The following is a 14,827-nucleotide window of genomic DNA, read 5'->3' on the forward strand; positions in this document are numbered from 1 at the left end:
CTTGTAAGTTAGAGCTGGGACAAGAAATATCAAGTTTGATGCTTCCGCTACGACACTTCGGGAAGTGGGTTAGAAACTCCATGACAAGTGCTGCAGGTTGTTCATATACGACTCACCTGAATGGTACAGGAAGTGGATTGCTCGACAGGCTGTCATTGGACGGAAAAGACAAGGAGACTTCAGCCGAGATGCGACTTGGCTTTGGTCTTCCGAAATCCACTTCAGCTTCGCAGGGTTAACGAAGACTAGCGTCCCTCAGCCGCTCACGGACCACCCGAGGTTACCTGACCTGTATAACGATCTCCGCAAGATGGATCATTTGTCTATGAATTTAGTAATAGCGTTGCTTCATGGTTGCTTTTCAGCCGTATTCTTGTTTCCCCCCTTTTTGATCTTAGTACGAGGTAACGGGACGATACCCTAATTCCCTGCGAATGGACTCACGCTCGTGTCGCGTACAGTTTGGTGTACGGAGTATGTGAAGAACATTGCGTGTAACTAATTACAGCCACTCATGCTACCTACCAACAGTAGATTAAAGTTAAAGTAGCCAAGTATACGTAGATGGTTACCTACAGACATGGTCCTCTACGAGGTGCCAGAGCTCCTTAGGACAGGAGTGCGTTGAGACATACGCTTACATAACGCCATCTCAGTTTAAAAATTCTATAAGAGGAAGATATAGCCCTAAGACATGAAGACATCAAGCCAGTCATTATTGGAAGTCGCGGTACGGAATATCCAAAAGCCCGTCCAGGCTCATCTCCGCTACTCAGAATGGGAAGTGTGGGCATCTCTGCAGATGAGGTCGTTGACAACCTGATCCGCAAACATATTGAGGAATTGAGCAACGACCCATATGTTTCCCAAAGTGATCATCCCTTCTTCGTGGCCGATGGCAGCAGGATTGTCGAACAACACCTGCGGTGGAAGAGCTCCTTGCCAGATATCCAGCCATTCTATGGTCAGTATTCATCCCTCCCTCCCTTGTAGGTCAGGGATACTCGAGCTATCAGGAAATTGTAAATGTAATGCTAAATCAAGAGTACAGCGGTGAAATGCAACTCAGATGTGAACTTCCTCCGGTACCTCGACCGGCTAGGAGTCAACTTTGATTGCGCCTCCCAGGGCGAAATTGAACTTATCCTTAGCCTGGGCGTTGACCCTTCTCGCATCATCTTTGCCCATCCATGCAAGTCCATTTCCGCGCTACACTTTGCTGCTAAGCAAGGTATTCGCTGGGCTACCTTTGATAACATCGATGAACTGGAGAAGGTCAAGCAACATAGTCCGCAGATAGGGCTTCTGCTTCGTATATTTGCTGAAGATGACGGGGCAAAAGTCTGTCTGGGCGACAAGTTTGGTGCCCCTTGGAACACTACGGTAGCCTTGCTGAAGAGGGCAAGGGAATTACACCTGCAGATAGTAGGTGTCAGCTTTCACATCGGTATGTTACTGTGCTTAACTGGTAGTTGATCTCTGCGACATGCTTTCGGCTCCTCGGTTTTCCAATCTTTTCCTTTCTTTTCTTTTCTTTTCTTTTTCTTTTTCTTTTTTTTTTCGTGGCCTCATGCACAGTATCATTCAATGCAAGAGCTATCTCTCCTAGGTTCGGTAGCTAACGGATGTCAGGGTCTGGAGCGTCTGACCCCGAGGCATTTACCACAGCTATACAGCAGGCAAGGCACGTGTTCGACCAAGGTGAACGTCTAGGGTTCAACATGACCGTTCTAGACGTGGGCGGTGGATTCCAACACACAAACTTCGAGTTCATGGCTTCCAGCCTACGCCCAGCCCTCGCACGAGAGTTCGGCGATCGACCAGTGCGGGTAATTGCAGAGCCAGGCCGATTCTATGCAACGCCATGTTACACCTTAGTTTGCAAGGTTATTGCGCGTCGCACGCATATTGGAGCAGCTCCTTCCAACCCCGCGGACATGCTGTATCAAAATGACGGACTGTACGGTTGTTTCAGCTGCGGCTGGAGTGAGGGTGAAGAGTACATGCCAGTACTGGTTAAACAAAATGAAGGAAGAGATGATCATCGAGAAAGTGGGGAGCACAGGTACTCCCTCTGGGGCCCTACTTGCGACAGCATCGATCAAATCGCGAAAGAAGTTGTCATGGATGGTGAGGTTAAGGTTGGTGATTGGTTGGTATACAAGGATATGGGAGGTGAGTCTTTTTTTCTAGCCATTGATTAGTAAAGAGCTGGGTGGAACTGATGACGTCTTTAGCCTATACAATGTCGGCATCATCCCAGTTTAATGGGTTTCCGAATAGCTACACTGTAATTTACCAAGATTTCTAATGTCTGACCTATCAAACCTCATATACACCCCGACAACCCTACCTCTTCCTGTGCAAAAGCATCCTTCTAGATTTGACTAGTCCAGTATTATAATTTGCCTGGCAGAAGAGACACGGTCAGCAACCCGCGGCTATTAAGAAGAGTCCGTGTGGATCCGTTGATCCACTGAGCACCATTTCGACGCAGCTTTCAGCTGCGCCATCAGCCGCAGAGATTGGATCTCGACTCTCAGTGCTGAGTGAGCAGCTCTGCAGTAGTGGGACCTAGCGTCATGTAGCTCTCCACTTAACCTCCACCAATAATACACAGTAGGAAAAGATCGCCGAGGTACTAAGACACTTACGGTCTGACCTCAAGGGATCAACGCCAGGACGAACAGGATCTGCAGCCTCGAACAGATGTTCCCGCAGCAGTGGATGTTTACACGGCTGAACGCGGCATCTCTCTCGGTTCTTGCGATTTGTTTTCTTTTCCTCGCCTATTGCTCTTGGCAGAGAGTAGACCAGCGAAGCTATCACGATGTGTGGTCCATGCTTCCTCAGAGAAAACTCAATTACGGTGAAAGTGGCCCCTGAGGTTAATCCTACCAGGGAATATGATCGACCTTTTACCGTACTCGATCCATGGGTTCGTGGAAATATCCGACTTCTTTCGGTTTCCATGGTCCCCACTGTCGATCATTGGTCCGGCATATTGGTCATTGGAATTACTCCTCGCTTCTTTTGTCTCACTTAGTTCAGCTCTGCTCCACCAGTGCTCTGCATTGAACATGTATTTCCGCATTTAAATCTGCAGTAGTTGTAAAATTCGAGGTCAAATGAATAGCGCCATTGCTTTTCATGCTAGAAAATCAAACAGAGGCCTTACATACACAATAAAGAAGACAAGTAAAAAGAAAAGAAAAATTAAAAGATAATTAGAAAATGATCTGTTCAAGGACCCTTGATTCAGGTACTGGAAACCTCGGCTGAATGCGAAACGATGCCATTAGCAAACGGAATGGCATTCCATCTCACCCGACGCAGATGCCTCGCTGGGTCCTTGATCCCATTCCGCGCATGCAGCCACCGGTAATTATCGAGTAGAATGATCGATCTTTCCGGTAAATCAGCTGCAGTAAGATGCAGCGTCGATTGCGACAATGCCTCCATGTCCTGTAACGCGCCCTTCAGCTCCTTCAGCGCCGCAGCTGCCCTGGCGCTCAAAGGAGTCACAATCTCGTCCCGGTATCGCATCATCAGACAATGGTCTTCCGTGTCGATGGCAAATAGGCTACCCACAATATGACGTTGATCTGGGTGTTTAATGAATTCGGGTGGAATGGTGATCTGAAATTCCGGTTCGAGTAGAGCGGCCTTGGTGGTAGGAGAGAGGAACTGGCTCAGTCGATCGATCTTCATGACAGAGAGGGTGCCCCCACCGTAGCGATCGTGCTGGAGAACTTGAAGCGCAAAAAACCGTGGTGGGGCGTGCTCGTAGCTGCAATCTGTGTGCCAAGGGAATTCCTGCATTGTTTCTGATCGCGCTTGGTGATTCTCTGTCTGAAAGCTGGTCTCGCTGGGGCGGACGTCCCAGAACCAGCCCCGAGAGGCGCTATGTGTGATGGGGAGGCCGTGGCCATGGTTTTTGGAGAGGCTGACGATAAGGCTTTCGAGGTATTGGCTTTTGGGGTCGGGAAAGCTCAGGCTGATTTTGAGGATGCCGTGGCCTTTGAGGTTGTTATGTACATCGCGAACATGGTGGAGGTGCTGGGAGGAAGCGAGGTCTTGTGCCACTAAATGAGGTACTGTCGGTACGGCGTCTGTTGTGAATCGGCGAGTTGGTCTTTGTATCACCGGGAGGTATTGCCTAGGGCTTGTGCTTATGTTGAGAAGTCGAGCACATATGCTCGGTGATCGCGCCATGTGGAAATGACGTCCTATATGTTGCATGACGGGCAACTGGATTCCTTGGAGGACAGCGATGGACAGGACAGTAAGGGGGGGGCAAGTCTCATATTCTAGCCGGGTGTCTTTGCGCAGGGGATGCCACCGATTTCAAAGGAAGGATGCGTCCTAGAATGGAGCCAATGAATTCCCCTAGGCGCGAAAGACGTGCATGACTATTGTTGACAGGATCCCCTTGTAGGCAACTAGGCATCACAGCTGAGTAAAGTCAATTTAAAGTTACGTAAACTGAGCTGGGTAAGGAGATGCCGATGTGACTGTGTACATGACAGCTTTTGATACAAAGTTGTCTTGGTGAAGCTCCGCTAGCTGCAGCTGAAGTACCAGGTCGAAGCTCCACTATCAAATCGTTCAGCTGCGTCGCCCCGTCCTAGAGATCACCATGCAATAGCCTCTTTCGGTGTAGTACATGGTGCTATTCTAGACCATGGCAAGTGGAAACCTCCCTGCAGATGACGAGAGAACTGAAATTCTCGGTAATATCGGTTGCAATTCAAAGTTGGTTAAAGCGCAAGAGATCTTCCGACACTCGCTGCCAATAGTCCAGAGCTATGTCGAACGTGACAGTGTTGCGTGATTCTGCTACTAGATTATAGGATTTCATACATACAAAGCGCAATTGCTTTCTAAATATATCTTTTTCTTTATTTAATACCGTTTTATGTATGTCGCTGTAGGCCGACGCCTATTGCGTCCTTATTACATCTAGTACTAGGGCCTGTGCACTCTATATCGTGCCCAGTACTTCCCCATCATTATCAATCACGTGAAAGACTAGATACATGAACAATTTAATATCACTCTGAGCTCTCCGCGTATTCATCCAAGACAGAGCATATCCACCCGCCACCATGGCTGACAGCACAGATTCTGTCTGGACTACTTCGCCATGTTCCCAGGCCCAACAGCTGGCCGTTCGTAGTGTGATAGGTCCCAATTAGTGGATAATTACCTCTATCACCTGACGAGTTGAGGATGACTTCGTATAGACGTGGCCAGATGCGACGTTGAACCACATACATAGTATTTCCCGACACAAAGTGAGGGTTGCGGAGACGCTCAAGGGTTGATAACCACTCGTCGGGCCCGACTTCATCTCCAAAGATAATCCCCGCACCTTTACCTCCACGAATCGGCTTGAGCAGGTACTCCTTTCTTAGCTCCGGCGAATCCGTCAAAGTCTGAATTAGCTCATTCAGCTCCGATGATCCAGGGATAAACGAATCCGAAATGCCTCTCTCGAGGGCTTCTCCCTGGTCGTGAGTTAAGACTTTCCGGGCTACCAATGTCGGCATCTCCTGCTTGATGATACCAAGCATGCGCTTGTCATGCACTAGGAGAATAGTGCGCATATCGTTAAAGCAGCGTAAGCTAATCTCACGTAGCATCTCTCGTGAGAGACCAAATAACTCATGTTGGTGGAGTTCCAGGCCAACTTGGTGCACCTCCTCCACAACCTCACCTTTACTGGTAACAAGTAGACGGGATTCATTGATAAGCGAAGCGTTCTGCTGATCCTTAACCAAACAACAGAGCTTAGAGCCATCTTTCTTTTGGGGATCTGGAATTAACCGAAGATCTGCAGGGGTGATCAGCCGGGGCTTGATTCCAATGTGACGATACACGAAGTCGATAAACATGTGGATATCGATTCCCGGCTCTTCACCCTTGAGCAGGTGCAATGGGCGGTCAGGATTGAAGAGACTGAGCAGCCCATCTAGGATCTATTGAATGTGGTGAAGGATTAGTCAGATAAACGTTGCAAGACGGTAGCGTTGCGTCAGATATGAAAGCCCTACCTTTGAAGAATCGGTCGCATGGATGAGGCCATTCCTCCCCGCACCAAGGTCGCTCAGGCCTTCTTGTCCGTATGCTTGGTGCATAAATCCGTTGAAACAAAAACGTGCATTAATCTCTGTGAGACGGTAGGTTTCCGTCGAGGGTCCACCGCTGTAGTCCCCAACCAGAAAGTCCGGTCTCCAAGAGCCCAGACGAGCCTCGTAGGGCACCCCGTTATGGGAATGTTGGTGCTCGAGCCACTATTACGAAGGGTTAGATCGGACAAATAGGGCATTTCTCCCCACGTGGCAGGACAAAGAAGTTGAAGAACGTACCCGCAACAGATCTTCTTCATCTCGTGTTAGAGGCATGCGCTCGGGGAATCGGGCATCCAGATCCGTCCACCACCGTTTTACAATATCCACGATGGCGGTGACTAAAGCGTTGTGCAGCTGTTCGAGCTGTTCTTGATGCTTTGCTGTGACGAGGATGGGACGGGGACATGAAGCCTTGTTGGAGCCATGATGCCACAGATGTTCCGGGCAGAAGCCCAGTATACTGGCCTGGAGGATTTCATGTTCCTGAGTGTACAATTGTTTATCTCCTTGATACGAAGCCACAGGTTCATAGCCCTTGGGACCAATCCCAAGATGAACTTGTTGAAGCTGTCCGGTAGTAGGGTACTTCATTGGGTCGTATTACGGGTGGGTTATGTGGGTAAACCTGGGGGTAGGACAGGAGACCGATGGGCCATGTTATTTAAGTCCACAAGATAGTAGGCTAGCCCCTCGGATGCATAGAACATTGGAACAGGAACAAATTCCAGGCACCTCCACCGACATCCGATCTACCCACTGGATGTGAGGTCACGACAGAGCCATTGGGGCTATCGTAGACCGTGGCAATACGGGGGGAAAGAGCCACTTTTTGGATGCAACCTAGGACATCAGGGTTTTAGCGCTGCAGTTCTTTCAATAAACATGTATTTTCCCAGTGTGATTCTCAACAAATTCATTTACCTAATGTTTCTGAACCGTAAAATTTAGACTATTTAAAACCATTTCACTGACTAACCATTGTTGGTCATATTACGGAGTACTCCGATGTGAATCTTAAACTCTAATCTTTGCTTTAAATCTTTAGAATATCTACGCGGACAATTCTCTGAGAATAGGTATACAATGGCTACCAGACCACAAAGTAGTCCCATATTTGTCAATTAAAGGTATTTGAATTTCCTTTATTTTTCTCAAAAACACTGCAGCCAACGCGACATAACTTGGAAAAAGCCACCCAGAGCTGAAAGCAGGGTCGCACGCGCTAAATCTGATCGACATCATTAGCTCCCTAACATGCTTCAGCTCGGGCCCGGGAGTAAATTGCGCACATTCTCTTATGCACGCTGACTGTAGTAATTACCACACTTTCGGACAGCTGAAAGATCTTCGTCTTCCTATTGGACGCCTAAAATAACTGACTTGGTGCGAGGAATTGCCTCGACCCACGGATGCCTCGTTGATGCACCAATGACTTGATATGTAATTCTGGGCTAATGCATGTAGAACTTTTTACGGTATATTGTTGCTCGTCATGACCCACATAACTAAACAATTGATCTGAGAGGTTCAAAAGGGAATTAATGTTCTGGAATACAAAAGATGATCTTGCCAAGCTGAGTATCCACTTTGCATACCCAGCTATCCTTCAAGCCGAGGTTTGAGTAGTGGGGAAAAACAAATAGCCCAATGGATCGAGAAAGGGCTAAGCAGGACGCAGTGTGACATCTCGTATGCAAGGAGTGCTGCCTGCCATTTCATCGCTTCATCGCAATCCTTAATAAGAATGGTGTGCCCTGGGTTCTCCCTGCAGTGCTTTAACCGCATATGCACGCTTAGAATCATAAGACGTACATGTAATAGGTGCGTTTCCTAGAAAATAGCACCTGATCCCGGACATTACTTCTCAATGTAAATATTTTCTGACACCGACTGGGTGGTCTGCTGGGTAGCTGCCTGCCATTAGTCCCCAGTATAGCTTTTATCAGGGTCAGGATGTGACGACTATAGGGAAGACCGTCCACTAGGGTGGAAAACTGCATTAGCCTTTGCCCATTTGAATGTTACAATTCTTCAGGCAGGCATTTCGGAATTTGAACTGGTTTTGCGACACTTCATATAAATCCCTCTGATAAATTCCAGTGTTGGATAGTGCCTGGGATGCGACTAACCACTTCTTCGCCATGATTTGTTAAGTCTACTTTTGATAAACTATAAAAGCATGATGGTTATCAGATCGGCAATCAGATTTACAAATAATGCCGCCACCAGGTGCCGTGCAAAGGTTGACCGACCCTCAAAGGTTAAGCTTAATACAACGTACCTCGTGGTCTGTTTGTCAAAATACATGCTGTATAGTCATTTGGAGGGCCACGGCAAGCAGCGTCGTTGTAGCTTACATTCTTCACACTGCGATTGGGGTTACGGTTACACTGTTCCACTTAATCGCGTCCCGATCTTTTGCACAGGGGCACTATCCCTGATTGGCTGTGTATTCTTAGTCTTCTAAGCTAGATAATGCGTTAAGCTTGTAATGCGGGAGCTAGATAAACATAAGTGTCTCATCGTCAATAACCTGGCAAAGGGAAGTAATGGTCCCAGGGAGTGGCTATCAGTGGAAGCATGGAGAGTCATCTTCCCAAATACCATTTTCCTACCGGCAGCATTAGTAAACAAAATATATCACGGCTTGTCTAATCCAGTAAGCTGGCGTGTATGAAGTTATTCTCTCCGACGACTTCGAAGAGGTGGCGAGTATTTGACCAGATTCAGTAACACAACTGTGTTTTGGGAAGGGTCTAGTCTGAGACTGTAAATAGATACTTTAAGCATAGCTGCAGGTCCTGGGCCCTAATAGAGACCTGTGTTAGCGGTGATATCTGTCCATAGTTCGTATGGAGATGTAGCTACTATGCGACATCGATATCTTTTATTTCCTACTTGACGGACCAGAACTGTGTTACATTGAACTAAAGGGAGTTGATTATATACATCAGTAGAGCTCATCTCTGGACTATCAGTAGGGAGCGAAGATAATAAAATATCGTCAAAACCTATCCTCTTTTCATTGCTAATCCCGGTTGTCCTTTATACGGTGCCAACAACGGTTTTTGTCGATGTGCTTTCACTCACTGCTAGGGTTTAGTTCAGTATAACGGCATGTTCTACAAAATCGTATTCACTATGAAGGAATATCCCTTTGTTCAGAGTGGTGATGTGAAATAGTCGCCCTTAGGTACTCGATGAGATACAAATATAAGGTAGAAATGTCCTGTGAGGTTTCAATTCTCTCGATTTCGTGGGTCGGTCGGAAGCCCAATCTAGTATTCTGAACATATTCATCAAGATACGAATGCCCCGTCCAAAAATACCCTTTTGCGCCAGCTAATACGATTAGTAGAAAAATCTAATTAAAAAATCTAAACAGGCACCATCGCCACCTTCGTTCCATGTCTACTCGCCAATGTAAGGGCGAGACGTTCCCGATACGGCTCCGGGTCCCGACTAGTGATCTCCTTGAACGACTGCACGATTCGTACGGTCGTGTAAGACGCCTCAGTCAAGGCAAATTGCTGTCCGAGGCAAATGCGAGGGCCCCCGTTAAATGGTAGATAGCCCCAACCGGGTCGTATGGTCTCCCATCGTTCCGGACGAAACTCTTCCGCGTCGGGACCGAATATATCGTGGCGTCGATGCATCACGTACACATCGTAGGCGACCCTTTGGCCCTTGGCGACGAACACGGGTGACTTCCCGTCTGGTCCGCCGCCGACGGGGAGGAAGGTGTCTTCGTTTGCTGTGCGGCTGTTGGATGGGACGACGGGGTATAGGCGCAGAGCTGTGGGTGGTTAGTATTGTGAAGATCGGGAAACATAATACAGGATTGGACTTACTCTCGTTGATCACCCAGGATAGGTATTTCAACTGTTTCAGCTCCTCGAAGGATGGGCATTTCCCGCCGAGTGTTGCAACTTCGCTTCTGAGGAGATCCCAGATATCTGGCCGTCGTGCGAGGTTGTAGAATACCATGCTCAGGAGACTGGCGGTCGTGTCTCGCCCTGCAAGTAGGATGTTTAAGATTTGATCGGTGATATCGCTTGGATTGTCTGTTTCCTTGGCGAGCTCTTCGAGAAATACATATCGCGACTGTGAGTCGGTTGTATCACCCGCATGTTTCTCAGCGTCGAGGGAGTGTCGGTATTCAATAGCCTTTTTCACAAAGTTGCCGACATATCCTCTCGCTACTCTGACAGACTCTCTGAACCTGGGTCTGAAAATCAGTTGATCGAATGGTGCGATAACCATACTAAACGCTATTTCATCCTGAGCGACATTGAAGTGATGGGCAAAACTGGATGACCCAGCGGAAGATCCAAGGCGCAAAGACTCAACAGACTCTCCGAATAGAAACTCAGTCGCCGTATCGAGTGTCTAGAGGATATACTATTAGCTTTGACACCGGGGTATTCCAGATACGAAAGTTCTCCATACCAGATTGAAAAAGAGCTCTTGAAGGTCCACCGTCGAACCATCTCGAGGAATCCGGCTGATCAGCCTTTGGATGTGTCTCTCATGCAGATCGGTCGCCGCGATCTGTGTCCGAGTAAAACTCGGTCTCAACAGAGTCCGAGAATGTTCCCATTGTGGGCCATCGGCTGCGAAGATGCCATCGCCTAAGAGCGGATGGAATGTTCTCCGTCTTGTTTCTCCCAGGTCGAACTGTTTAAACTTCACCGCCAGGATGGTTTTGATGTTCTCCGGTTCAGCAGTGAATATATCATCGTCACCCAGAACTGAGGTCGCGAAGGTGTTCCCATGACGTCGATATTTTTCTAGCGTGTATTCCATCAGGTAGTCCTCACGAAACACCCGAAGCATAGATCGCACTTCATCTAAGCCCAGCACGGGATCTTTATGGTGATCTCTTGGCGGAGGCAAGCAACCGTGTCGTTTTTTGAACTGTCGTACTATGTAAGTCCTGGCATTAGCGGGGGCTTATGGTTGGTGGGGCAGTACACACTTTGAACTGCTCTACTTATCTTGCGGGCAAGATATACGCCCGCAACTATCAGAGAGAGATATGTAAGAAAACTCAGGGAAACAGCCATGGTGAATCCTCTGGTGGCACAATTTTCGACCTTGGTTGCCTGTAAGCAGGAAAAGGCGCCAGGATTATATATCTATGCTGGAATTACCTGCTGAGATAAGCTCTCGTGGGGGCCCTTCCATCCAGCATTGGATTCGAAGAGAGTGCGTGGTGACGCTTACCCCGACCTCCGAAGCCTTGTCGACCACTAAGAGTCCAGTCAGGACCTTCAGGAATGCCTCCTTTCGGAGATATGGACCTACACGGTTGGTTATGTCGTTTGAAAGTGGGTCTCAAAGGAATGGAGTTCGGTTCCTAACAGATCTAGGCACATATTCGTGACCAATGTGGTGGTTGATATGCCACACTCAAGGGATTGTGGCGTAGATGCGGGATGCTACCGCCTAAGGCAACAAGGATCGTACAGGCAGGCGGAGATAGAGGCGGTACGTATCGCCGAACCCCCGATAGGAGATAGACACCTAAGGCAACAGTGAGAGAGTGCGCCAAGGGTATAGAAGAATACACTGTTACAACGTCTACGTTTGACATTATACACCTAAAATACCCATTCCATCGTGACTAGTCCAAGCTGACCAGATTCATTAGTAAGCAGACCAAAGTATTTCGAACCCCACCGCATAGCTCCATTGCTAGGTCGTATATTCGGGACTACTAGTAAGGCTTGCTACGCTTCGCTCCGCGCGCTAATGACTGGTGAGCCTGCCCACGTCAACCCAGTGAGTAACCTCCTAGGCAACGCCAGACATTGAAGTCGTATTGCTGGCGCTACGTTGGAGGCGTCGGCATAATCCCACCAAAATTGGAGGCATCTTCAGGTGAATCAAAGCCATTCGGCATGACCGACCCGAACAACGTCCGTAGATCAATCCCGGGCAACAGAGGGTCGCTACCGAAGTCGAAACTAGCATCCATTGCAGGATAGTAGAGACTATCTGCCGACTCACCGACGCTCTCTGTATGCTTGTATGGTTCCAACTCCCCACTAAGCTCAACATGGGGTTGTTGATTGTCCTAGATGCGTCCAGTGGTCAGCCGAATAGGTCACATGGATGACAAGATACGTTCTTACGGGTGCGTTGTGTTCCAATGCTACTGGCAGTTGAGCGTTACTCACGACACCCGATCCTGTCTTGATATGGCCACGGAAAGGTCTTTGTGCCGGGGTAAGAGTGGCGTCCATAATTTCCCCGAGACCACGTCCACCGTTTACATCTCTGACGTGCTGTCGCGCTATGTGGGCAAACTCTGAGGCCAATGAGCAGGGCAAGGATCCATTCGATGCATGCTCAACAAGAGCGAAGTGCCCCGAAACAATATCAAGCATTGCCAAACTGGTCTTTGTTTCCGGGTGTGTGGGATTGTGGATTACGAAGTCGAAAAGGAGAAAGAGGGCTACAAGTGGCATGATGGCAAGAATACTGCATTAATTGTCAGATTCGCAGACAGCACTGAATGACAAAGGGCTAATCACTTACAACAGTGGTGTATGGGGTGCCTTGTCAATATATTGAGTCAGCTCAATTATCCGTCGAGCAGAAGCCATCAGACTTCGTCTGCTGTCTTCTTGTCGCACACCATCGTCTGAGCCGATCTGGAGGGTAAGTCGCGCTAAAGCAATGACCATACTATGGTAGGAGTAATGGGTTTGGAGAGCGACCATTTTAGAGACAGGTTCGGTGAAGGTTTGTGGAGAACAAGACTCTCCAGGTCGAAAACCGTCTGGCACGGTCAGTCGCCATTTTTCCAGGCGCTCATGGACATGATCAATTCTTGTGTAGTATGTTTCTGTGGAGCTTTGAGTGGCGGTAATGGAGAATAGAAGCTCATATGCTTGTGATGTTATCCTGGCAAATCGGATGGAGGACAAAAACCAGTTATAGCTCCCAAAGCTCGCCTCTGGTGTTTCTGGAATTGGACACCCTACGTTATAATCTGCGATCAACTATCGCAGCTTTAGCAGCGGTTCATTTCTAGAAAGTCGTAAACTTACCGAGTTCTCCCTATTTTGAAATGCTAACTGCTTCTCCATGCCGTAGATAACCCAAAATGTGCGCAGACACCACACTTGTTGCTCTCTGCTGCAAATGGCTCGGTGATATCTGAGCGCGTGCGCCATGCGCGCTGCTTCCATGATTAGGATTTCGTCGATCTGCAAGCAACAGGTGTTCATGGCAAAAATGGACATAGCAGTCAAGGCTTGTAGGCTAAGCAACGATTCTCGTGGTACGAGAATGTCGACCATTAGGCCTAGTGACATTTGGAAGAATTTCCATGCTTTGCCCTTCCCGGGGTCGAAGGATCCGCCATCATGGTACTGACATCCCAATGCAAGGACTGCGTGATACAGAGCAGAAAATGCAGGAGTGCCTTCCAATGTCTGCGCAAGGGTCGCCGAAAACGCCGTCTCCTCGAAGCTCTGTCGGTCAAGGAACGGGTACATCGGATGGATACGCTTAAAGTAGACTACCGACCTGTTAGACTGTGTATGGACCTAGGCTAACTTCCGGATCACAACCATCTACATATGCCCGAGTCAGCTCCAGAGAGATACGCGTGGAGCCGGGTGGCTTTTTGAACGTAACTGGGGAAATGGACGTCGCACCCCGTGCGGTAACACGGTCCTCAATGAGAGCTTCAATACTGTCGACCAACTCTTTGAGACGAGAATTCTCCAGTTTTAGGGTCAAAGATTGAATCTTTTTCTCAGAAAAGAAGGCCAGGTTCGAGCTGCACACTATATCTTTCGGTTAGATCAATCTTCTGGGAAAAGGCTTATTGTGTGAGCCATGCCTTCGTTTTCCTGGGACTAACGCTAGGGTTCAGCCACGATCGCAATATCCTGGTTGACGATTGCTTACCCTTAACACATGAACTTCATCATGGAGCACGCCCTTGGGGGGTTGGCTATCTAATAACTGGTCCACAAATAATGGTGCTAAGCCTGGTGTAGCCTGTCCATCATTGTATTCTCTGCTACCGTGAGCCAGGCTTGATAGCGAGGGCTCGCCTAGTTCTTAATTCATTAGTCAGACTAACACGCACCCGACATTTTACGGAACCTACGGGGTGCTCTTTGGGGCTGAGGCTTGAACCGGCGTCTAGCCTGTTTGAACTCGCAGCGCTCATCACGCTTCTAGAAGCCGGGTGATCCGGTTAGTAGGTCCTGCAGGTATACAATGGCTCGGATCCTGCCTACAATGCAATGCGTGCATCTGGAAGGGTCCTCCCGAGATACTTCTACCGTGTCAGCCATAGGTCTAAGTGTTGCAGATCCGGATAGAAGGCTCACCGATGCACCGTACTTTACGAGCCCTGCATTGTTCGCAGGACTTGCAGATCCGGTTTTGATACATAATCGCATGCCAGTCACGTTTCTTGCTGGGTCTTTTGATGAGAAGCAGCGAGCATTATTCGGAGTAACACTGAATCACCGAGATAAATGGAGGTCAATAATCAAAAGTTGAGGAAGTGGCATTTTGGGGAGGCACAATTCGGTGTTCGGAGAAGGGACTCACCACTTTTGTCGGCTCTCGGCGCTTGGCAGTGAAAAGTGGAATGTAAATGACTCCATTGACCGCCCATTTGTTCCGCCTTCTTCTATGAGTGGTCAACCGGCAGAACGACC

The 14,827-nt window shown here is 48.4% G+C and overlaps 5 protein-coding genes across 5 annotated transcripts; 1 reads left to right on the forward strand and 4 right to left on the reverse strand.

Annotated features, from left to right (window-relative positions):
- The first annotated feature begins 482 nt into the window (after positions 1 to 482).
- F9C07_2282736 (pyridoxal-dependent decarboxylase) lies at positions 483 to 3,044 on the forward strand. The gene is made up of 4 exons (XM_041291470.2): positions 483 to 964; positions 1,052 to 1,447; positions 1,633 to 2,175; positions 2,238 to 3,044. The coding sequence occupies exons 1-4, from the start codon at positions 778 to 780 to the stop codon at positions 2,309 to 2,311; spliced, it is 1,200 nt and encodes a 399-aa protein (XP_041145390.1). The 5' UTR covers positions 483 to 777; the 3' UTR covers positions 2,312 to 3,044.
- F9C07_2282737 (uncharacterized protein) lies at positions 3,045 to 4,698 on the reverse strand. The gene has a single exon (XM_041285604.2). It carries the CDS (start codon positions 4,240 to 4,242, stop codon positions 3,259 to 3,261), a length of 984 nt encoding a protein of 327 aa, XP_041145391.1. The 5' UTR covers positions 4,243 to 4,698; the 3' UTR covers positions 3,045 to 3,258.
- Positions 4,699 to 4,812: 114 nt separating this feature from the next.
- F9C07_2282738 (uncharacterized protein) lies at positions 4,813 to 6,840 on the reverse strand. The gene is made up of 3 exons (XM_041291480.2): positions 6,372 to 6,840; positions 6,057 to 6,296; positions 4,813 to 5,981 (listed from the first exon to the last, which is right to left on the reverse strand). Exons 1-3 carry the CDS (start codon positions 6,723 to 6,725, stop codon positions 5,055 to 5,057), a joined length of 1,521 nt encoding a protein of 506 aa, XP_041145392.1. The 5' UTR covers positions 6,726 to 6,840; the 3' UTR covers positions 4,813 to 5,054.
- A 1,023-nt stretch (positions 6,841 to 7,863) lies between these two features.
- Positions 7,864 to 11,200, reverse strand: F9C07_2282739 (cytochrome protein; the record flags this gene model as incomplete). The annotated part of the gene is made up of 4 exons (XM_071510579.1): positions 7,864 to 9,930; positions 9,986 to 10,523; positions 10,584 to 11,059; positions 11,104 to 11,200. 4 exons carry the CDS (start codon positions 11,198 to 11,200, stop codon positions 9,512 to 9,514), a joined length of 1,530 nt encoding a protein of 509 aa, XP_071365326.1. The 3' UTR covers positions 7,864 to 9,511.
- Positions 11,201 to 11,301: 101 nt separating this feature from the next.
- F9C07_2154212 (fungal-specific transcription factor domain-containing protein) lies at positions 11,302 to 14,818 on the reverse strand. Its single transcript, XM_071509252.1, has 10 exons — positions 14,492 to 14,818; positions 14,399 to 14,436; positions 14,266 to 14,335; positions 14,061 to 14,215; positions 13,993 to 14,008; positions 13,718 to 13,936; positions 13,193 to 13,665; positions 12,678 to 13,144; positions 12,272 to 12,620; positions 11,302 to 12,213 (listed from the first exon to the last, which is right to left on the reverse strand). Exons 1-10 carry the CDS (start codon positions 14,553 to 14,555, stop codon positions 11,968 to 11,970), a joined length of 2,097 nt encoding a protein of 698 aa, XP_071365327.1. The 5' UTR covers positions 14,556 to 14,818; the 3' UTR covers positions 11,302 to 11,967.
- Between the last annotated feature and the right edge of the window lie 9 nt (positions 14,819 to 14,827).

The sequence above is a fragment of the Aspergillus flavus genome, chromosome 3, assembly GCF_009017415.1.
Source record: "Aspergillus flavus chromosome 3, complete sequence".
Lineage (NCBI taxonomy): Eukaryota > Fungi > Ascomycota > Eurotiomycetes > Eurotiales > Aspergillaceae > Aspergillus > Aspergillus flavus.